This window comes from Lutra lutra, chromosome 8 (assembly GCF_902655055.1).
Source record: "Lutra lutra chromosome 8, mLutLut1.2, whole genome shotgun sequence".
NCBI classification, from domain to species: Eukaryota; Metazoa; Chordata; class Mammalia; order Carnivora; family Mustelidae; genus Lutra; species Lutra lutra.
In genome coordinates, this window is record NC_062285.1 from 129,507,642 (window position 1) to 129,532,703 (window position 25,062).

The window sequence follows — 25,062 nt, forward strand, 5'->3', positions numbered from 1 at the left end:
ATTTTTCTGGAACCATGGAACCATTCTGTATCTTGACTTTGGCAGCAGCTGTAATGTTCTGTCCATTAATCAAAACTCACAGAGCTGTATACAAAAAACAGTGAATTTTACTTTATGTTAATTTGAATTCTTTTAAAAAGTAAAATACAGTTCCCCATGAATAAGACGAAAAGAAATAACATGGTAATGTTAATATGACAAAAATAATTCCACAGCAGGTAAAACAAAACAAAACAAACCCAATCCTGAATGGAAGAAATCAGAACAGAGGATAGAAAAATCTGCCAAACAGATCTGTAGCTTCAGATGAAGCTTAAAAGAAGGCCTTTACATAATAAGGAAACCAGACTTTTATCACATATATGGGCATTTTTTCCTTAGCATGGTGTCATCAGACTTTATGGTGATACTGGCATGTACAATTTTTACTTGATTATCAAACTGAATTTATCAATCTTTTTTTTTAAGATTTATTTTTTTTTTAAGATTTTATTTATTTATTTGATAGAGATCACAGAAAGGCAGGCGGGGGGAGGGAGGGCAGGGGGAAGCAGGCTCCCTGCTGAGCAGAGAGCCTAATGCGGGGCTTGATCCCAGGATCCTGAGATCATCTCCTGAGCCAAAGGCAGAGGTTAACCCACTGAGTCACCCAGGTGCCCCTCACCAATCTTTTCTTTCTGGTTTCTGATTTGTACTTTAGAAAAACATACCTACTTTAATGGTAATTTTTAAATTTTTAAAATTTCCCCCAGGATTTTCTAAGTTTTAGAGTGTTGTTTTTTACATTTTTATAAAGACAACTGGAATTTGTTGTAGCTTTCCTGAAGCCTTTCTAGGAGAAAAGGAATAGAATCTATACAGCAGGATTCCGGGCTGCAGACTAATATGGGGAGGGAAGTGTTGGAAAGTTTAGGGAAGAAGAGGAGTAAGATGAGCAGGACTCTTTAAGAAATCTTGAAACTGACTGAATGATAACTACTATCATGGGTTTGTTGCCTCTTCTGTTTGGAAAGCCTCAAACTACACTCTTTGTTGAGTCTTGAAAGAATGTTCTCAACTAAGGAAGTCTCAGGGGTCACAAACCTGTTAACTCTTACTATTCCACTCCTCCCTCATCCCTTATATTTGAAAACAAGAGGTTAGGCAGAGAATAAGATCCAATCACCAATCTCTCAGTATCTGAATTCAAGTTATTATTAGGTGTTGTTTTATCTCTTTGTTGCTATTGTAAATAGGATTTTTCTTCTTAAGATTGTAACTGTTTGTTTACCTTTAGCAAGGCATCAGCAAACAAAGGCTCAAGGGCCAATCCATTCCTCTGCTGCTTTGTAATATGTTTTATTAGTACACAGACAGGTTCATTTGTTTACTGTCTACAACTGCTTTCATGCTACAACAGGACAATTGGGTAACTCTGATAGAGACTAATGTTTTTAGAGTCTAAAATGTTTATCATTTGGGCCTTTACACAAAATGTTTTCAAGTTTCTGATATATATGAAAGCTATTTGTAATTTTTTTAAAAAAAATTTTTATTTCTTTTCAGCGTAACAGTATTCATTGTTTTTGCACCACACCCAGTGCTCCATGCAATCCGTTTGTAATTTTGGGATAAAATTCACATAATGTTAACCATTTTAAATGTATAATTTAGTGGCATTTAGTTCAATTCATAGTGTTGTATAATCACTACCTCTAGCTCCAAAACATTTTCATCACTCCAAATGAAAACCCTGTCCTCATTAAGCAATCACTCTCCATTCCTCATTCCCCTTCCCCCAGGCTACTGCTAATTTACTTTCTGTATCCATGGATCAACTTAAATTCTGGATATTGCATATAAATGGAATCAAATATGTTATCTTTTGTGCTGGCTTCTTTTACTTAGCATAATGTTTCAGACATTCATCCATGTTGTAGAGAGACTCATTTCTTTTTATGGGTGAATTATATCCCACTGAATGGATATATTACATTTCACTTACCTGTTCATCAGCTGGTAGACATTTGGGTTGTTATCTTCTTTTGATGATTGTAAGTAGAGCTCTTATGGACAATCATGTACAAATTTTTGTCTCAATGACTATTTTCAATCCTTCTGGAATTCTTAAGCATAACTGCTGGGTCATATAGTTAACTGTAGTTACCAAACTTTTCCACAGTGGCTGCATCATTTTATACTCTAACCAGAAATGTAGGTGGGTTCAGATTTCTCCACATCCTCACCAACACTTCTTTTCCTTTAAAAATGTGTTTATTATAGCCATCCTAGCTAGGGGTTGCAAAATGGTATTACACTCTGGTTTTGCTTTGCATTTTCCTAATGACTAACGATGCTCACTATCTTTTCATGTGTCTGTTGGTCATTTAATATATATTTATTTAATAAATAAATGGTCATTTAATAATATTGGTCATTTAATAATAATGGCCAATAAATTGGTCATTTAATATATATAATATATATTTACATATATATTATATATATATTTTAATATATATTTATTTTAAAATTCCAACAAATAAAATTTTAGAAGACAGCAACATCAGTAGAAAAATGGGCAGAACTATTAAAACGCAATTTACAGAAGAAAAAAAAACCTCCAAAGCTCATATAACAAGAAATGTTTAAAACTATGACTAACCAGAAAAGCAGATATTAAAACAGAGATTACTTTACATTTATTAGATTGGTAAAACTTAGAAAGCTGGATAATTTTTTTTCCATATGACATGGTCTTATTCTTTTCTTTTATTAACCTATAATGTATTACTTGTTTCAGGGGGTCTATGATTCATCAGTCTTACACAATTCACAGCACTCACCATACCACACACCTCTCCCAATGTCCATCACCCAGCCACCCCATACTTCCCACTCCCCTCCCCTCTAGCAACCCTCAGTTTATTTCCTGAGAATGAATCTCTTATGGTTTGTCTCCCTCTCTGGTTTCATCTTGTTTCATTTTTCCCTCCCTTTCCCTATGATCTTCTGTCTTGTTTCCCAAATTCCTCATTATCAGTGAGATCATACAGTAATTGTCTTTCTCTGATTGACTTACTTCACTTAGCACTGTAGCCTCTTGTTCCATCCACATCATTGCAAATGGCAAGATTTCAGTTTTTTGATGGCTGCAATTCCATTGATTCCATTGATTCCACTGTGTGTGTGTGTGTGTGTGTGTGTGTGTGTGTGTGTATCACATCTTCTTTATCCATTCATCTGTTGATGGACACCTAGGCTCTTTTCACAGTTTGGCTATTGTGGACATTGCTTCTATAAACATTCGGGTGCACATGCCCCTTCAGATCACTACATTTGTAAATACCCAGTAGTGCAACTGCTGGGTCATACGGTAGCTGTATTTTCAACTTTTTGAAGAACCTCCATACTGTTTTCCAGAGTGGTTATACCGAAAGCTGGATAATTTTTAAGTGTGGGGATATAAGAACACTCATTCATTGCTAGCGGAAATAATTTGGCTATTGTGGATAAAGCAATCTGGCATTTCTTAATCAAACCAAATATAGGGCTACCGTATAACCCAACAATTCTATTCATATGTTTATAGGTTTCAAAGAAATCCTTGCACAGAATCATGTACAAGGATGTTCACTGCAACACAATGTGTGATGTCAGAAAACTGGAAATAAATAGGTAACTATCATTAAGAAAACAGGTAGGTAAAAGGAGGTAAATTATTATAATACAAAATATTATGCAGCTATTAGAAGCAAGGGATTAGTTGGGGCACCTGGGTGGATTAGTCAGTTTTGAGTCTGACTTGATTTCGACTCAGGTCATGATTTCAGGGTTGTAAGATGGAGTTCCACATTTAGCAAACAGGATGCTTGAGATTCTCTCTCCCTCTCCCCACCCCCCAGCATCTGGCTCTTTTACACTCTCTAAAGTAAATAAATAAATCTTAAAAAAAAAAAAAAAAAGGAAGAAACGATTAGAAGTACCAACACAAGTAGATCTTAAAATTGTAGTCTATGGAAAAAAAGAATAATATATACAATGCAGTAACTTTTATGTAAATTTAAAAATAAGTACACACAAAATAACTTATTTGGGGCCCCTGGGTGGCTCAGTGGGTTAAAGCCTCTGCCTTCGGCTCAGGTCATGATCCCAGAGTACTGGAATGGAGCCCTGCACTGGGCTCTCTGCTTGGTGGGGAGTCTGCCTCCCCCCCACCTCTGCCTGCCTCTCTGCCTACTTGTGATTTCTGTCTGTCAAATAAATAAATAACATCTTTAAAAAAAAAAAAACTTATTTTGCAAGAACACAAATACAGAGAGATAAATATATTAGAATAGAAACAATATAACATACAATCATTTTCTGAAAAACATAAATATTAAGATATTTGTTTATATGAAGGAAGGGAAATTCAAATAGATAAATATAAAGGAGAACTAAAGAAAGAAAATAACCAAGAGAGACTTTATATACATGAATGATGATAATGTCTCCTGAATAGAGGATTAGTTTAACTTTCTGCACTTAAGGTTAAAAATAATTATACACTGGGCGCCTGGGTGGCTCAGTGGGTTGAGCCCCTGCCTTCGGCTCAGGTCATGATCTCAGGGTCCTGGGATCGAGTCACGCATCGGGCTCTCTGCTCAGCGGGGAGCCTGCTTCCCTCTCTCTCTCTGCCTGCCTCTCTGTCTACTTGTGATCTCTGTCAAATAAATAAACAAAAATCTTAAAAAAAAAATTATACACTGAGTTCTTTTATTGTTAATAACACTTTTTCAGTTGACTCTGGATACTTCATGTGTATAACTGTATCATGTAAAAACAGCAATGATTCTACCTTCTCTTCCATTTTTGTATCTCTCTGAGTGTATTAGGTAGTACCTCTAGCACAGGGACAACAATAGTGATGATAGCAAGCATGTGTATCTTGTTCTCAATTTTATAAAAATTCTTCCAAAATTTACCCATTAAACATGATGCTAGCTTTTAAGCTGATTTTTTATATAACGATATTAAAAAGACTTTGGGCTCCTGGGTTGCTCAGTTGGTTCAGCATCCGACTCTTGATCTCAGCTTAGGCCTTGATCTCAGGGTCATAAGTTCAAGCTCTGTATTTTTTAATTAACTAATTAATTAATTAATTAATTAATTAAAAGGTAGCATTCTATTTCTGTTTAGCACTAGTTTTATTAAGAATGAATGTTGGAGGGGCGCCTGGGTGGCTTAGTGGGTTAAAGCCTCTGCCTTCAGCTCAGGTCATGATCCCACGGTCGTGTTGGGCCCCATGTTGGGCTCTCTGCTCCGCAGGAAGCCTGCTTCCTCCCCTCTCTCTCTCTGCCTACTTGTGATCTCTGTCAAATAAAAAAAATCTTAAAAAAAAAATTTTTTTTAAATAAAAAAAAAATTTAAAAAAAAAGAATGAATGTTGGAAACCATAAGAGACTCTTAATGTCACAAAACAAACTGAGGGTGGCTGGGAGGAGGGGGGTAGGGAGAGGGTGGTGGGGTTATGGACATTGGGGAGGGTATGTGCTATGGTGAGTGCTGTGAAGTGTGTAAACCTGGCGATTCAAAGACCTGTGCCCCTGGGGCTAATAATACATTATATGTTTATTAAAAAATTAAAAATTTTTTTAAAAAAAGAATGAATGTTGGGGTCACCTGGCTGGCTCAGCTGATAGAGCATGCAATCCTTAATCCCAGTATTGTTGAGTTCAAGCCCCATGTCGGGCATGGATCCTACTTAAAAAAAAAAAAAAAAAAGAAGAAGAATGCTGAACTTTACCAAATGTCTTTGTGACATCTGACGATGCTCTTGTGATTTTTCCTTGCTCTATTAGTATAGAGATTGTATCACTGTATTTCCAATATTGAATTATCCCTGCATTTTCAATATGCATGTAGAGCATATTTTTAAATATAATTCTTGGATTCTATCTGATAAATATGTACATTTTATTCCTAGATATATTGGACTATAGATTCCTCCTCTTTTATTAGGCTCTAGAACAGGGCTTTTCATAGCACCAAAGTTACATATTCCTGAAAGTTCTGTAGAACCCAACTATGAAACTGCCTGGGCCTGATGCTTTCTGTAAAAGTAACTCTTTGACAATATTCTGTATTCCTTCTGTTCTTTCAAAAGACCAATAAAATAGAAAAGCACCTGGCAATCTAAGAAACAAACTAAAAAAAGAGAGAGAGAGAGAGAAAGACAAAAATATAAATACCTATTAGTAAATGTGAAAAAGAAACTATCACAGCAATTCTGGTGATTATTAAAATAAAAGAATGGTGCACACAACTTTAGCAATACATAAGAAAATATAAGCTAGATTAAATGGTAGACATTTTAGGAAAATACAAATTATTATCAAATTAAATTACCAAACTAACTGAAAAGAAAACCTAAGAAAATTAATAAACACCAATAGAATCTAAAAGAATGACAAAGATAGATTCTAAGTCAGGATTTTTTTCACTGCAATAAACAGAAATCTACTCAAACTAAGTCAAGCAGAAGGGAAAAAAAAAAGGATTGGTAAAATACTGGGGTATCTCACAGAACCTGTGCTCAGGGAGTATAGTCAGCTAAGAATTCTATAATGTTAGGAACCCAGGATTCCTGCTCTTTTTTGGAACTGAATGGTCTCACTTGTTCCTTTCTATATGTGTGCCCATTTTTTTTTCTTTCTATAATCACTTTTCTATGCTAAGACTTCTAGCTTTTTATGCCTGCTCAATGTCAAGGCCCAATACCAATCAACTAGAGTCTTTGTGTGCCTTTCTGAAACTTCAAAATTCCAAATTGGTAGAGCTTAGGTTGGATATCAATTCTAGATCCAAAGGAGAAAGAGGGAAAATAGAGTGAAAAAAAAAAGAGAGAGTACAAAGTCATAAGCTAAATTAATCCTTTCAGTAAGGGTTGTGACTTGGACAGTATAATGTGTAAACTGCACAGATATCCTGAGATACCTACAAAAAGAACCCTTCTCCTCCCAAAAGCCCCCAACCCAAAGACTTTATGTGTGAATTCTAGCAAACCCTTATGGAACATAAAATTCCTGCTATTTATTCTGTTAGGGAGCATAAAAAGGATGTAATGTCACAGATTTATTTTACAAGGCTAACAGGATCACATTTTCACAAACCTAAAAAATTTAACCCCCAAAGCAATGTTCAATGAATTACATTTTTAATAGAGATGCCAAAATTTACATATATGTACACATATTCATATGAATTCATATTTTCATATTTTTAAACTATTACCAATAATATACTTCTTAGGACTGATAATACAGAAATAACTTTCTTCATATTATTCAAATTATTTATAATTATTAAATCTTCATCAGAAAAAAATTTTAATTAAGTAGCCTAGAAATAGACCTCAAAATGTGAAAAATTTAGTATATAGCTAAGTAAGTTCATAGTAAGTTTAGTAGGAATATTAATTAGTTAGTAGTAGTGGAATGACTAATCACCATTTTGGAGGAAATGACCATCATTTGAGGTAAAACAAGTAAAAGTTCAACCTTAGTGTCAATATAAATTCTAGATAGAAGAAAAATTATGTATAACTGAAAACATAAATGTAGTAGAAAAGCAGATAGAAAAATATTTTTTTACTATTTTATTTTATTTTGTGTTTTATTTTTTTTAGAGAAAGAACATGCATAAACAGCGGGTGGGGAGGAAGGACAGAGGGAGAGGGAGAGAGAGAATTTTAAGCAGACTCCATACAGGGCTTGATCTCAAGACCCTGAGATCATAACATGAGCTGAAATCAAGAGTTGGATGCTTAACTGACTGAGCCACACAGGCACCCATCCATTACCTTAACTTTGATACACCTTAAACCAAGCTTATCATTTTTTAACCCCCAAACTAGCTCCTTCTGATTTTGTCTCCCTTTCTGGGATCATCTTTGTCTCCTCCTTTTCTATACCACAAAATCCTTTCTAGTATTTCTTTTTCATTGATTCAATCAATTTTGCTTTCTATTCATATTATATGACCTAAGGTTAGAACCCTCGTTACAAAAAATAGCAACACTAAACCCTATAATGAAAAAGGTTTGTTAAGCCTAAAGTGAGAACCTGACCACCCATCACATGTTAATATCAATAAAAGGTCTGGCAGGCACGGTCTTTAGTACATATACACTATATAGTAATATTAAGTCATTCTATCTATAGCCTTTTAATTCCTGCTGGCCTATTTCACTTAAAACAGCAAAACTTAAAGACACCACAAATGTCATCAAGACATTTAGTTTGTTATTGTTGTTACTGAGAGGTAAAGCTGGAATAAGATAAAAATGGCAAAAGTAACTACAGTCAATAGAATCCCATTTTTAAAATAGCATTTTTCGGGGCACTTGGGTGGCTCAGACATTAAGCGTTTGCCTTCAGCTCAGATCATGATCCCAGAGTCCTGGGATCAAACCCTGCATTGGGCTCCTTGCTCCATGGGAAGCCTGCTTCTCTCTCTCCCACTCCCCCTGCTCCTGTTCTCTCTCTCTCGCTGTCTTTCTCTGTGTCAAATAAATAAATAAAATCTTTTTAAAAAAATAGCGTTTTTCCTTCTTTCATCTCTAGGAAACCCTAATATCCAATTAAAACAAATAAACAGTCTGAAACAAATATATGTGAGAGTTTTAAAATGTCAAATCTTAAAAACCTGTAGTTACATCTTTTATAGTACTAATAATTATATTTCCTATTACCACCACAGAAACCATACAATCTCTCCAAATCCTCTGTAAAACAAAGGCAAACACTGATAGCCAAGATGAATTTCAGGTTGATAAAAGGAAGCTATCACTTTCCAGCACACCTGATTCCTGTTTCAGTTAAAATTCTAGGCATATCAAGAGTCAAACCTGCTTATATCAGTTAAACTTAACTGTACTCACATAATTACATTTTATATGTACTGATTAAATGAGTGTAAAATGAAAGCAGTTTTTTGTCCAATCACTATGTTGCACACCTGAAACTAATGTAACACTATGTTAAGTATACTTCAATTTTTTTTAAAAAGCTGTTTTATTGAAAACTAAACTGGACACTTCAAAATGGCTTGATAAAAGGCAAATCACTAAAAAAGTTTCTAATTTCCTGTGAATAAAATTATTTATAATAAATCATAAGAAAAAATGTACTAAGGAAATGTTGTACTCAAGACTGCTTCACAAGGGTCTTTAAGGTTTTAATCAACTTTAAAAAAAACAGACAGTATCAGACTATGGGTAATTTACCCATGAAAGCCAACATGAAACTCCATCAATGAAATCAGCAGAACAATATTCATTTATACACTTAACCTACAGGTACATGTTGAATACCTATGTTAACTTTTTGGTTGCAGGACCTTTTACATTCTTAAAAATTACTGAATAACCCCAAAGAGCTATGTCTTATAGGTAATATCTACCAACATTTATGTGAGAAATTGAAACTGAGCAAATTTTAAAATGCAAGACTACACCTGCACGCATTCCATTAGCCATCACAGCAATAATGTCATTACTTATCAGCATCTGGAAAACTCACTGTATACACAAGTGAGTGGCAGTTAAAAAGTCAAATAATGTCTTAGCACTACTATGAATGAAGACAGTTTGGGCTTAACTAAAGAGTTTCAGGAACCCATAAGCATCTCTGGACCAACCAATGAGAACTACCTTTACAGGGCTGAAGAACCAATAACAAATAACAAGGAAGCAACAATGAATCAATCCCTCTTTTGTGTAATTTGCTGAAGGAGCAAGACAGTAAAGAAGTAAATCAATAAATACATAATTTTAGGTAGTGATAGAGATGCCATTAAAACAGGGCAAGGAGACAGGGAAAAGTGGGAGTTATATAGTAGGGGCAATTACTTGGTCAGAAGTATAGGATGGTCAGAAAAGGTCTCTTTGAGAAAGGCTACTTTAGGAATGAGCCCTGCTAATAAGGTTTGAGATAATATTCCAGGTAAAGAAGCAGAAAATGAAAACACCTTGGAAGCCAGGGGAAGATTCTGAGCATAGAAATGACCTGACCTGATTAAGGTTTTTAAAATATTCCTCTGGCTTCCACATGGAACAGACCAGGAAAGCAGCTATAAAAAAGGAAGTAGAGAAGTTAGGAGGCTATTGTAAATAAATATTGAAAAAAATATTGGTGACTTGGATAGTATGATCATAATGGAAGGGTGAGATTTGAAAGGATATGAAAGTTATCTTTAAGGAAAAGCCTAATAACTGCTGAAGGACTAGACATGAGGTTGTGAGGAAAAACGAAATGAAATAAAAGATGGCTCCTACAATTCTGCAGAGCACCAAGGTGAATGTTGCCATTTATTGCGATACAGAGAAACCATGGTAGGTGGGGAAGATGGAGGCAAAACCAAGCTGAAGACACTCACTTGGAATCCAATAAAAACACTGGATATGTGGGCCTGGAGCTCAAGATAGAGGTCAGGGCAGGAAATGCATGATAGGGAATCATGAGGTATTCAAGTATGTAACTAGATCACCTAGGGAATAAATACGGATAAAGAAGTGAGTAGGAGACCGGCCATCACCAGAAACCAGGAGAGAAGCATGGAACAAATTCTCCTTCAGAAGGAACCAACCCTGCCTACATCTTGGACTTGAACTTCTGGCCTCCAGAACTATGAAAGAATAAAATTTGGTTGTTTCATGGCAGAAAGAAAGAAAGAAAGAAAGAAAGAAAGAAAAGAAAGAAGAAAGAAAGAAAAAAGGAAAAAGAAAGAAGTGAGTAGGAGAACTGAGATCTGGAATTTCTCCTTACATCAAAAGCTGCCAAATTAACATACATTTATGTATGTGGTTTTTTTTTTTTTATGTTTGCTTTTTCTAGAGAACTATTTGCCAAGGTATCAGATATTAGAGTTTTTTTGGTACTTCCCTTTTCATATTAGGACACTGACTCAAGAATCTCCAGAACTTCTCTCAAACCAGTATTTCACTCCCTCCTTCCTCCCACCTCCTCTCCCCCAATACACACACTAATCACTCTACTCCCGATTCTTCCTTCTTCCCCCAGGGCTGTCTCTCCTCTGTGCTCCCAAGATTTGCATATTTCTACAGAGGTCCTATTTAACATTCTGTGTTCTAATTATTTGTCCTTTAATGGTGTGAAAGCTTCCTTATGGGCAGGAACCTTGACTTTCATCTTTGTATCCCCAGTGCCCTGTAAAACAGGCTCTCAATGAATGTTTCCTAAATGAATAAAATGAAGGGTAAGTGACCCACCCAAAACCAGTACCACTGCTACTCAGTAGGAGTAGGGATTAGAATCTAGAAAGCCAGATATTTTTTTTTGTAAGGTTTTATTTATTTATTTGACAGGCAGAGATCACAAGTAGTCAGAGAGGCAGGCAGAGAGAGAGGGAGGAGGAAGCAGGCTCCCTGCTGAGCGGAGAGCCCGATGCGATGCGGGGCTGATCCCAGGACCCTGAGATCATGACCTGAGCCGAAGGCAGAGGCTTTAACCCACTGATCCACCCAGGCGCCCCAAGAAAGCCAGATATTCTAAACTCACTTTAGTCTGTCATTCAAAGAACTCTACATTGGGGCCTCACTTCATCTATATATTTCCTATTTATTATCCTGCCTTTACTGTAAGTCTGGTGATGTGCCCAAAATCCACTTTCTTCAGCCAGTTTGGAATTTGTGCAACCAACTTATGTCTCACCTCTCCCTTAAAAACTCTCTTCACCAATCCCTCAATCACGCCCTCCTCTTCCACACCAGTGACACACACAAAATCAGTAACCCCCTATATAATCTGATTTCTGATCTTAAAATGTCACTGAAGCTACTCACTCAAAGTTTATCAAAGGCTTTTATAACAAAGTATAATTTCTAAAACAGTAAAACCATGATTCTCATAAAAATATTAAATGCATATATGGCAGATATTTTATTTAATTCATTATAATAAAGGAACCAGTAAAATGTTAAAATTGGTTCAAATAAGAATTGGACATACAGAGATTTACAACGCTCACGCTACAAAATTCATTTGCATGACATGAACAGGAAAAATTTACATCGGTATGGACAGGAAACATTTGTTCTGTCACCAGTTTTTAAAATCTAAACTTAAAAAAAAATTATTTCAAGTGTAATTAAACACACAGTGTTATATCAGTTTCAGGTGTACACTGTAGTGATTCAACAATCCTATAAATTTCTCAGTGCTCATGAACGTAAGTGTACTCTTAATTCCCTTTACCTATTTCACCCACCTCCACACCCACCTCCCTCTGGCAAGCATCAATTTTTTTTTTTTTAAGATTTTTTATTTGTCAGAGAGAGAGGGAGAGAGAGCAAGCACAGGCAGACAGAATGGCAGGCAGAGGCAGAAGGAGAAGCAGGCTCCCTGCCGAGCAAGGAGCCCGATGTGGGACTCGATCCCAGGACGCCGGGATCATGACCTGAGCCGAAGGCAGCTGCTTAACCAACTGAGCCACCCAGGCGTCCCTGGCAAGCATCAATTTGTTCTCTGTAATTGAGTCTGGGTTTTTTGTTTGTTTTTTGGGGTTTTTTGGGATATTTTATTTATTTCAGAGAGAGAGAGAGAGCATGAGCAGGAAGAAGGTCAGAGGAAGAAGCAGACTCCCTGCGGAGCTGGGAGCCTGATGTGGGACTCAATCCTGGGACTCTCCGACCATGACCTGAGCCAAAAGCAGCTGCTCAACCAACTGAGCCACCCAGGCACACAAGTTTGGTTTTTTTGTTGGACTCTTTTTCCTTTGTTCATTTCTTAAATTCCACATATGAGTAAAATCATATGGTATTTTTCTTCCTCTGACTGACTTATTTCACTTAGCATTATACTTTCTAGGTCCATCCATATTGTTACAAATGGCAAGATTTCATTATTTTTTATGGCTGAGTAAAATTCCACTGTATGTGTATGTCTGTGTGTGTGTGCCACATCTCCTTTATCCATTTATCTTATCAATGGACACATGGGTTGCTTCATGTCTTGGCTACTGCAAATAATCCTGCAACAAACACAGAGGTACACACATCTCTCTAAATGAATGTTTTCATTTTCTTTGAGTAAATAATCAGTAGTGGAATTACTGGATCATATATTTTTTGAAGAATCTCCATACTGTTTTCCACAGTGGCTGCACCAATTGGCATTCCAACCAATAGTGCACAGGGTTCCTTTCTCTCTACACCTTCACCAACACTTGCTTCTTGTGTTTTGAATTTTAGACTTTCTGACAGGTGTGAGGTGATATCACATTGTGGTTTTGATTTGCATTTCCCTGATGATGAGTGATGTTGAGCATCTTCTCATGTACCTGTTGGCCATCTGTATGTCTTTTTTGTTTTTTTCATTTTTTTATTTTTTATTTTCAGCGTAACAGTATTCCTTGTTTTTGCACCACACCCCAGTGCTCCATGCAATCCGTGCCCTCTCCAATACCCACCACCTGGTTCCCCCAACCTCCCACCCCCCCCGCCACTTCAAACCCCTCAGATTGTTTTTCAGAGTCCATAGTCTCTCATGGTTCACCTCCTCTTCCAATTTCCCCCAACTCCCTTCTCCTCTCTAACTCCCCTTGTCCTCCATGCTATTTGTTATGCTCCACAAATAAGTGAAACCATATGATAATTGACTCTCTCTGCTTGACTTATTTCACTCAGCATAATCTCTTCCAGTCCCGTCCATGTTGCTACAAAAGTTGGGTATCATCCTTTCTGATGGAGGCATAATATTCCATAGTGTATATGGACCACATCTTCCTTATCCATTCATCCGTTGAAGGGCATCTGGTTCTTTCCACAGTTTGGCGACCGTGGCCATTGCTGCTATCAACATTGGGGTATGTCTTCTTTAGAAAACTGTCTATTCAGGTCCTCTGACTGTTTTTTAATCAAATTGTTTGTTGAGTGCCGAGTGTGTAAATTCTTCATATATTTTGGATATTAACTCTTTATCAGATATATCACCTGCAAATGTCTTCTTTCACAAATTGCCTTTTTGTTTTGCTTATGGTTTCCATCACCACGCAAAAGCTTTTTATTTTTTATCTTTTTTAAAAGATTTTATTTATGTGTTTGACAGAGAGAGAGAGAGATCACAAGTAGGCAGAGAGGCAGGCAGAGGGAGAGGGGGAAGCAGGCTCCCTGTTGAGCAGAGAGCCCAATGCAGGACTCAATCCCAGGACCCTGAGATCATGACCTGAGTCAAAGGCAGAGGTTTAACCCACTGAATCACCCAGGTGCCCCACAAAAGCTTTTTATTTTGGTGTAGTCCCAATAGTTTAATTTTGCTTTTTTTTCTCCTGCCTGAAGACACATCTAGAAAAATGTTTCTACTGCTGATGTCAAAGAAATTACTGTCTGTGCCAGGTATCTTACAGTTTTACTCACAGTTAGGTCTTAAATCCATTTTGAGTTTATTTTTGTGTATAGTGTACAAAAGTGGTCCAGTTTCATTCCTTTTCAAGTAGTTGTTCAGTTTTCCCAGCACCGTAAATCTCTTTCCCCCAGAGGTAGAATTTGATTCATCACTTGCATATAACACCCAGTATTCAATCCATCAAGCGCCCTCCTTAATGCCCATCGCCATTTACCCCACCTCTCCCACCTACCTCCCCTCTAACAACCCGCATTTTGTTTCCTACAGTTATGAGTTTCTTACGGTTTGTTTCTCTCTGATTTCATCTGATTTTATTTTTCCTCCCCTTCCCCTATATTCACCAGTTTTGTTTCTTAAATTCCACATAAGAGTGGAATCATATTTTTCTATCTCTGACTTATTTTGCTTAGCATCATACCCTCTAGTTCCATCCACATCATTGCAAATGGCAAGATTTCATTCTTTTGATGGCTGAGTAATATTCCACTGTGTATATACCTGTATGTGTTCCATCCACGTCATTACAAATGTCAAGATTTTGGTTTTTGAATGGCTGCATAATATTCCATTGTATATATACACCATATCTTCTTTATCCATTCATCTGTTGATGGACATCTGGGCTCTTTCCATATTTTGGTTATTGTGGACATTGCTGCTATGAATATAGGGGTGCATGTGTCCCTTTGAATCACTATGTTTGTATCCTTTGGATAAATACCTAGTAGTGCAATTTTTGGGTTGTACAGTAGCTCAATTTTTAACTCTTTAAGGAACCTCCATACTGTTTTCCAGAGGAGCTGTACCAGTCTGCATTTCCACCAACAGTGTAAGAGGGTTCCCCTTTCTCCAAATCCTCACCAGCATCTGTTGCTCCTGAGTTGTTAATTTTAGCCATTCTGACTGTCCAGCACCATAACTTTTATCTACACTTTGCTACAGAGTTGTAAAGCAGTCTAGTCAATCAAGAACAAAAGAACATATCCCTAAATTAGAATAATGTAATTGCTGGAGGGACCTTTATATCCCAGAGGGTCTACCACCCAGCATTCATGACATGCAGTCATTTCTTCCACCTGTTTTCAAGTCACTGAGTATTCTTCCCACATAACTGTCAAAATTCATCCTAATCTGCCGTCTTCAGCACAATGAAGAAAAATTCTTGCCACTTTTGGTTTCCATGATACTCACCTGGCTCTTCTTTCTACCTCTCTTCAGTCCTCTTCACCAGTTTCTATTCATCTTAAATATAGTAACCACCAAGATTTTGATGCATCTTACTCTACCCAGTATCATCAGTTGTGCTTCACCCATTAATTATATAGGAATTATTCCCATATCCAGTTCTAATGTCTATAATCCCTAAACTTGAACTTCTATTTTCTCCATTTCCCATGTTGATATCTTAGCAGTACCTCAGATTCAGCAATGACCTGAACGAAACTCATTCTTTCCTCATCTAAATATGGTCTATTCCTGTGTTCTCTAACTTAATAGCTCATTGTCAAAGAGGCACAAAGCATGTGAATCTTGCACTCTACTGCCTCTCTGAAACTGCCTTTTTGACAGTCACCTAAACTGTCCGTTGGACCTTTACAATCACTCTCTTGCATGTTCCCCTTCCTCACAGACTCTTCCCTAATTAAGGCCTATATTATCTTTCAGTGGACTATTGATAAAGCCTCCATACTGCTCTACTATCTCTTTCCTCTATCATTCACTCAACTGCCAAAGCATATTTCCTCAAACAGGAGTCCAAGTTTTTCTGACTTGGTCCCATCCTCTGATCTGAGTTCTTACGTAATAGGCATCTGCTCTCTTAGGACATCTACCTATTTTCTACTCATTCTATTTCAGTTACTTCAGTCCAAATGAGTTGATTCCACCCATGAGGCACACAACTACAGCTCACACAGATGCTCACAATGACTGGTTCATAAATTGGTCCAAACAGAGCCACTGAAGTACCACAGGCTTTTGCTGAGACTTCTGGGGCAGAGGCATATGCTTTTTACTACCATAACTACCACTGCTATATTTCACCACCAGAGGAAAGCCTGAGAAGCCAACCCAGAATAAGTGAAGTTTGGAGATGCAAAGAGGGAAATTTGGTCCTGGTGATATCTTCTGAGCCCTAGCACTAACCCATGTCTGGAGCCACATTCCCTTGGGCTGTTCAATTATATTTACCAATAAACTCTCTTTCTGCTTAAGCCTGTTTGAGTCAGGCAAAACCATCCAGAGTACTAAACAATACCTCCTGTCTTTTCATGCACCATATGACTCCGTTACACCAACATCTATACCAGTATCAGAATACTGTGCCTTCCCTCATGTTATTTCCTTAGCCTGAAACTTTTGCCCCTCATCCTCGATGGAATTCCTTCCCTCTATTCTGTGTTTATTAAGATTCATCTCATACTTCAAGCCTCAGTTCATATGCCTCTGTGAAGAAATCCTCTAAGGCTAGAAAAAGAAGCAAAGGACTAGATTACACAGGGATTTTAAACTATGCTACAGCTTTTGAACTTTAACCCAAAGGTAAAGAAATGTCAGTGAAGGATTTAAAAGAATAAAGGACATGAACAGATAAGCAATTTCAAGGGATCATTCTGGTTGCTGTATACAGAATGAATTAGAGAAGGGCAAGGGGGACAATGGTTTATAAACCACTCAAATAATCTAGCCAAAAGGATGGTGGTATGGGCTAAACTGACAGTGGAGACAGAAGAATGTACTTCTGTGGTTATTTTATTTCTTTTTTTTTTTTAAGATTTTATTTATTTATTTGACAGAGAGAAATCACAAGTATGCAAAGAGGCAGGCAGAGAGAGAGGAGGAAGCAGGCTCCCTGCTGAGCAGAAAGCCTGATGTGGGGCTCGAACCCAGGACCTGGGATCATGACCTGGGCCGAAGGCAGCGGCTTAACCCACTGAGCCACCCAGGCGCCCCGGTTATTTTATTTCTGAATAAATCCCTCTTTATACTGTAAACCTTCTGAGGGCAGAGAAATTATGTGACTTCCATTTACCCACAGAACTTAACAAAGTGGTTGGCACACAGTACAAACTCAATATTTGTTAAATGAAGTAATATATAATTGAGCAACTGGTCAAATGGTGTTATTATTTATGAAGATAAGACACACAGGAAAAGTCCTGTGTTTTTGAGATAGAGATAATAGAGAAGATGATCTTTGTGGTTTTTAATTTTTTTAGAGAGGGGGTTGGGGGTGGGCCAGAGGAGGAGGGAGAGAAAAAGATCTCCTCCACACCCAGCATGGAGCCTGACACAGAGCTTCAACTCACAACCCTGAGATCATGACCTGAACCAAAAATCAAGACTCTGATACTTAACCAACTGAGCCACCTAGGTGCCCTGATGATCCCTGTTTTGAACAAGGTGAGTTTAAGGTAATATAATACATACATTTTTAAAAGATTTTTATCTATCTATCTGACAGAGAGACACACAGTGAGAGAGGAAACATAGGCAGGAGGAGTAGGAGCAGGAGAAGCAGGCTCCCCACTGAACAGGGAGCCTGATGTGGGATCCCAGGACCCTGGGATCATGACCTGAGCCAATGGCAGCCACTTAATGACTGAGCCACCCAGGTGACTCTATAATACATTCAAATAGACAGGAAATCTATATATAATGGATGCATATCTGAGGATCAGGAGAGAGATATGAGCTGAAGATGCTGATTTGAATTCTGAGCAAACAGATGCAAACTGACTTTCTGAAGAGATAAGACTGCCTAGGAATTATGTAAAATGAAAAAAAAAAGGGTGATCAGAGACCTGAGGGGCATTTAAGAGCTGAACAGAAAAAGAGAAGTAAAGGAAGAACACTAATAGCTTGGCAGAAAAAAAAAAAAACAAAAAAAACAAAAACAAGAGGAAGGCCCTCTAACCAATGCAAGGGGAAGAAGAAGAAAGTATGGTCAAAAGTGTCAAACATGGTAAAAAGTCAAGGAATGAAAAGTTTTAAAGTATCCTTTGGATGAATACTGTCTTGGTGGAGCAGATGCAGTGGAACCCAGACTAGGAGTGGACTGAAGAAGGGTAAGTAGAAGATAAAGAAATGAAGTCAGCCAATATTAGACATCTTGTTCATTAAGTTTGGCTATATAAATAAGCTGAGAAACAGAGTTACAGGAGAGGAACATACTCAAGGGTAGGTTTTCTTCCCCTGTTGGTTTTCTTGTTCTTACAGAACTGGGACTTATGCATGTTTAAGTGCTGACTGGAATAAACCAAAAAGAGGTTAAAGAAAGGATAAGAGAATAAATCATCAAAATGAGAGTGACAGTGTGTGTGTGTGTGTGGGAAACATCATGCAGAACACCTTGATATATACAATTTTTGTCAACCGTACGCCAATAAGCTGTTAAAAACATAAGTTTAAAATGGGATATAGCTGAAAAGACTGGTTTTGAATAAGGAAAGCAATATCTCTTCTACTGAAATCAGACTATAGAAGGAAAGAATGGGTAAGGATGTAGGTACATTTATAGATTTGGTTACTGAAAATTAAGAGAATCTACATGTGATAATGTCAACTGTGTTTTAAACACGTTGAAGTTTAAATGTCAAAAATAATTTCTTCACTAAAAATTATTTCTCTGAATTACAAGTTTAAGATACACATTAGCATCAAAGTTAAATGAAGTAACTCTCACATTCCTAAATGCTAGACTTAACAAAGAAAATTTTAAGAATATTTATCAAATATCTACTTGTACAGGACACTGTGAACACAGAGAGAGCTCTTTCCCCAAATATCTGTACAGCCTTGTTACCTCCCTTTCTTTAGGTCTCTGTTCTCACACTCTGCTTTATTTCTCTCCATTATACTTACCACCACCTGACATATTCTATTTGTTTTATTGCCTGTTTGTCCTCCTAGACTAGAAGGATCTCAAGGGGAGGGACCTTCTCTTATTCACTGTTGTATCTCCAGTAACAAAATAGTGCCTGCCATAAATATGAATGAAAAATAAATTTGTGTTTGAATGAAATGGTACCTTCTCTTCAGGAAAAAGAATTGCAATCTGTTAAATGAAGGAGAAATGAATATATGAGGACTATATCAATATTTACAAATTAAAGAAGTATTTACTTCTTTTTAATGGTATTTAATGGTGATATGGGAAGCAATACCAAAAAATGACGCAAGAGTTCACAAGACTATGAAATCCAGAAAACATGATAAAAAATGTATTATGGAAAAGGCAGCATGTGGACTGGACCTCAAAGGGGTGGGTAGACTTTTAAATGTATAATTCTACTTTTTTTTAGTATATTCAAAGAGTTGTGCAGCCATCACCTTCTAGAACAGTTTCATCACCTCAAAAAGAAACCCTATGCCCCTTAGCTACCACCTCCCAACTAACCCAGTTAGCCCTAAGAAGCCACTAATCTACCCTCTGTCTCTACATATTTGCCTATTCTAGACATTTCATAGAAATGTAATCAAATCATTTGTAAAATTTTGAGACTGGCTTCTTCACATAGCATAATGTTTTTAAGGTTAATCCATGTTGTATCAGTACTTAATTTCTTTTTTATGATTGAATATTACTCCATTGTATGGATATAACATATTTTAGCCATTCATCAGTAGATGGCCATTCAGGTTGTTTCTGCCCTTTGACTATTATGAATAACAGCAAATTATTAAAATAATAGTCCTATTAACATTCATATATAAGGGGGCGCCTGGGTGGCTCAGTGGGTTAAGCCGCTGCCTTCGGCTCAGGTCATGATCCCAGGTCCTGGGTTCGAGCCCCACATCGGGCTTTCTGCTCAGCGGGGAGCCTGCTTCCTCCTCTCTCTCTGCCTGCCTCTCTGCCTACTTGTGATTTCTCTCTGTCAAATAAATAAATAAAATCTAAAAAAAAAAAAAACATTCATATATAAGTTTTTGTGTGGTATAATTTGAATAAGAGATAAGGAAGGGATGGAAATGAAATTTTTTTCTTAAGTAGGCTCCACCCCCAAAGTGGGGCTTGAACTCACAACCTTGAGATCAAGAGTGGCATGCTCTACCAACTGAGCTGGAACTGAAACATTTTGAATCACTCAATCCCAAATATGACAAATTCAAGGTATTTTCACTGATGAGGCAAAGTGAATTTTCATAAAGCTTAATTTATTCAAGTCAAAGGACTGTCCTTTACTTTCCAAAAATGTCCTTCGAACTTTCTTTTTTTAAATGTTAAAGCATCCTTTTTAAATGAAATGATGGCAGTGTTGAAAGGTAATTTTGGGGGGTGCCTGGGTGGCTCAGTTGGTTGGGTGTCTGACTCTTGATCTCAGCTCAGGTCTTGATCTCAGGATTGTGAGTTCAAGCCCTGCACTGGGCTTCATGCTGGGCATGGAGCCTACTTAAAAAAACAAAAACAAAAAACAAAAAAAGGTAGTTTTGTTAATTTACTTAGGTAAAATAAACTTCGTTAAATCTAATCCAAAAATCTAGGAAATTCTGTGACTAAAGGAAATGGAATGAAGGTAAGAAGGTAGAAACCCACCAGATAGCCTGAATGCCAACTAAGGAGACTGCACATTATCCTATGGTCAATAAGGAAATGAATAAAGTTTTTTAAGTATAAAATAACTGACTTCTGGATGTCATCTCATTCAATGAACAGCAACTGAGCTACAACTATATAAAAAGCATGGAATTCAGTGCTATAAAAACAGACTAAATAAAACACTGTCCCTACCTTTTTATAACTTAGTCTTTAGTAAAAGAAAAAAGTCTCTCTATTCATTATTTACATCTTACCCATCTTTCATAGAGGGCAATACTTAGTAGTTAAAAATAATCTTTTAAAAAGAAAAATATGGGAATTAAAAAAAGGAAAATATGGGATTACTCCTACTGTGCTTACAAGCTTTATTTCATTTGACAATGTGAGTTGCTGGGTATATAAAGATAACATATAACCCCTATCCTACAGAAGCTTATAGTCTAGATTTTATAAACTTACCAAATGTTCTAGAAGAAACTGACCGCAAACATGTAATTAGATATTATTCACCTAGGGCTTTCAATTCAGTAGCAAATAAAAAAAACACTTACCAGTCACATTTTAAGCATTTTACATTTGTTATCTAAACCTCTTTAACAGTTTTATGAAAAAGTTATTACTATATTATTTAAGATATTTATTAATACATTAAAATATATTACATTTATCTTTTCCCAGAATCTATGTTAATGACATCAATTCTGCTGAATGCTTTCATATATAGTTGCTGTATCATTCCCATCAGCACACAAACATTCTGTAATTTCGCCAATCTTGAAAAAAAAAAAAATCCTCTCTTGAGTTCACATTCCAATCCAGGCCCCTCATCATTTTTCTGATCCCCTTCTATCAAAACTCCCTAAAAGAGCTATCTGTAGAAGTTGTCCCCCAAATTCTCTCCTCTCAGCCTCTTCGCCATTCCAGAAAGGCTCTGCCTCTGACACTACCAAAACCACTCTAGTCAAGACTATAAATGACCTCAAAATCCTAAATAAGATTCTTAATTTTTAGTCCTCATCTCACTTGACCTATCAGCAACACGTGACATAGGTAAAGCAAGCTCTTGGAAATACTTTCTTTACTTGGCCTCTAAGACACCATACTCTTCTGGGTTTTCTTCTCATATTACTAGATACTCCTTCTCAATCTCCTGTGCTAATTCTTCCACAGCTCCACAATTTCTACACATTAGAGAATCCAAGGCTCTGTCCTTGGACCTGCTCTGTTTTCTATCTACACTCACTTCCTTATGTTCTCACAAAGTCTCATGACTCCACTAAAATTTAACAGGATAGGGATTTTTTTTAGCTATTTTTGTTAATGCTGAATGCCCTGAACCTAAAACAATGCCTGGCATGTAGTAGATGCATGACAAATATTTGTTCAATGAAAGGATGAATGAATAAATGGCTTTAAATACTATCTACAAACTAATGACTCTCCAATTTATACCTCCTATCTGGAACTCTCTCCTGAACTCCTGATATATCCAACTGTCAAACAGCCATCTCTACTTGGATGTATAATAAACATTTCAAACTTAATGAGTCCAAAAGAGAATTCCAATCACCCTCCCAATGGCTTCTGCAAATAACTTCACTTTCTTTGCCACGTGCAGCTTTAGCCTAGTTCCCCAAACCAGCAATTCTGAAATAATTCCTAATTCCTTCTCTCTCTAATACACATATACAATCTGCCAAGAGAGACCACATGAGAGGGGGGAGGGTCAGAGGGAGAAGCAGACTCCCTGCTGAGCAGGAAGCCCGATGATGATGATGATGATGATGATGATGATGATGATGATGCGGGACTGGATCCTAGGACTCCAGGATCATGACCTGAGCAGAAGGCAGTCGTTTAACCAACTGAGCCACCCAGGAACCCAGCACTATGGATTCTTCCTTCAAAATATACTCAATATTTGACTATTTCTCACTACATCCACCACTATCACTGTGGTACAAGCCACTACCATCTCTCACCTGAAGAATGCAACAGCCTCCTGTTTCTTGTCCACCTTCTCCTCCCAATCCAGAACTGTGATCAGAGATTACACCACTCCTCTGCTTATAATCCTGCAATCATTCCATCTTTGCTCTGAATAAAAGCTCAAATCTTGACAACTGCCTTATATATATCTCTTTTCAATCTGGCCCTGTTTCATCTCTAACCTCACCTACTACCACCACTATTTTGCTCCTTTTATATTGCTTCTTTTGCTGTTTCTTCCAAAGGTTAAACACATTTCCACTTCCCTGCCTTTTCCCTCACTGTTCCCCCCGCCTGAAATGCTTTTCCCCTAAGTATCTGCAATCCATTACCTGTTTCATTGGTTTGTTCAACTGCTACCTTCTCTGAGTTTTCCCCAATCACCATATTTTTTTTAAAGATTTATTTATTTATTTGACAGAGAGAGAAATCACAAGTAGGCAAAAGTAGGCAGAGAGGCAGGCAGAGAGGGAGAAGCAGGCTCCCTGCTGGGCAGAGAGCCCGATGTGGGGCTGGATCCCAGGACCCTGGGATCATGACCTGAGCTGAAGGCAGAGGCTTAACCCACTGAGCCACCCAGGCGACCCCCCAATCACCATATTTAAAACTGCAAGGAGGGGCACCTAGGTGGCTCAGTCTGTTGAGCTGCATTCAGCTCAGGTCATGATCTTGGGGTCCTGGTATGGAGCCCCAAGTTGGGCTCCCTGCTCAGTGGGGACTCTGCTTCTCTCTCTGCTCCTGCCCCAGGCTCCTGCTTGCTCACACTCACTCTCTCAAATAAAAATCTTTAAATATTAAAAAAAAAAAAACCTGCAAGGATAATCCCACCCCATTGTATTCTTTATCCCCTATCTCTGCTCTGTATTTCTCTACACCTTTTATCACCAGCCACTACTATACATTTGACTTTCTGGAACATGTGCTGGAAAGGGCTAAGAATTTTTGTTTCATTCACTGCGCTATCTCTGCTGTTAAAAGCAGTGCGTGGTATACAGCAGTGATCAATAAGCTATCTGTTAAACAAATGCTTTCATTTCCACCAGGGGGCCTAACAATCATCTAGCCTGCGATTTCAGGAAGAGATCATAAAGCTTGTCGAATTTTTTTTTTTTCAGTGCTCTGATCCCTAGAAGGCTTTATACTTTGCCTAGAAAGAAAAACTGTGTTTTCTCTAGTCAGCCACAAGGAGGAGTTGAGAGGAAGAGCTGAGCAAAGAGAAAACACATGTTTCCCTTGCTTTTCCTAGGCAACCCCGAGGTGGAAGAAAAGTGGATGTAGAGGCGCCTGTACTGAATGAAAGGTTTTCTGCACACTATGAGTTACCTAGACACACACAAACGTAAACACGCAAAGCCGCGATCCTTTCGAACGCCACAAAGAGGCCAAGAAAAATCCATCCATCCACCGGGCACTGAGAACCGGGAGGGTGTTTAACTCCACCGGTAAGAATTCCCCATAAACGCAGGGGAAGAGTTCCCACTAGCGCTGAGGCACGTAACTCACACACGAAGGCCAACGTGTTCCCGAATGCAGGGACGCTCCGGCCAGAGAACTATTAAATCAATTCTATTTCCTATTCAAGGCACCTCTAATTCTGAAAATGGTCCCAGGTCTGAGTTCTCAGATTCGCCGATTGCAGGTCAAGTCCTGATTCATTCAGCCCCGAAATCCCCATTTCCCAAGGGACTCCGAAATCCCCATTTCCCAAGGGACTCCGACTTACCGCCACCTGTTGATGCCTACATTGGAGGAGCCGGCGAACCAGGGGTCGAGGATGTAGACGCAGCGGATGGTGTTGGCGCCCTGAATGCACTCCTTCAGGGCGGGGTTGTCGTGAAGCCGGAGCCCCTTTCGGAACCAGTGCACGGCGTTCACCCCCATCCCGGGGGCGCGGCGGCGGCGGGCGTGTCCTCGCCCAGTTCCCCCACCGAGAAACTCAAGGAAGGAAGGGCCGGCTCATACCCGACACCTCTGCTTCCAGGGAGCCGCCACACCCAAGAAGAGGGGAGAGGGCGGCGGACGGGGAAAAAGGGAAAAAATGAATCCGCGGAAGGGGCCGGAGGAGGAGAGGGCGCGGGACTCGCAGCTGGGAGATGAATGGAGGCTGCCGTCAGCGGAGTCCGGGTGTGACGCCCTTTAGGAGCCGGCGCC

At 38.2% G+C, this 25,062-nt stretch overlaps 1 protein-coding gene across 1 annotated transcript in view; it reads right to left on the minus strand.

Annotated features, from left to right (window-relative positions):
- CRY1 (cryptochrome circadian regulator 1) overlaps positions 1–24,792 on the minus strand; it is a 100,224-nt gene extending 75,432 nt beyond the window's left edge. Inside the window, 1 exon segment of the mRNA XM_047739582.1 lies at positions 24,635–24,792. Within this exon segment, the coding sequence (XP_047595538.1) occupies positions 24,635–24,792 (158 nt within the window).
- Between the last annotated feature and the right edge of the window lie 270 nt (positions 24,793–25,062).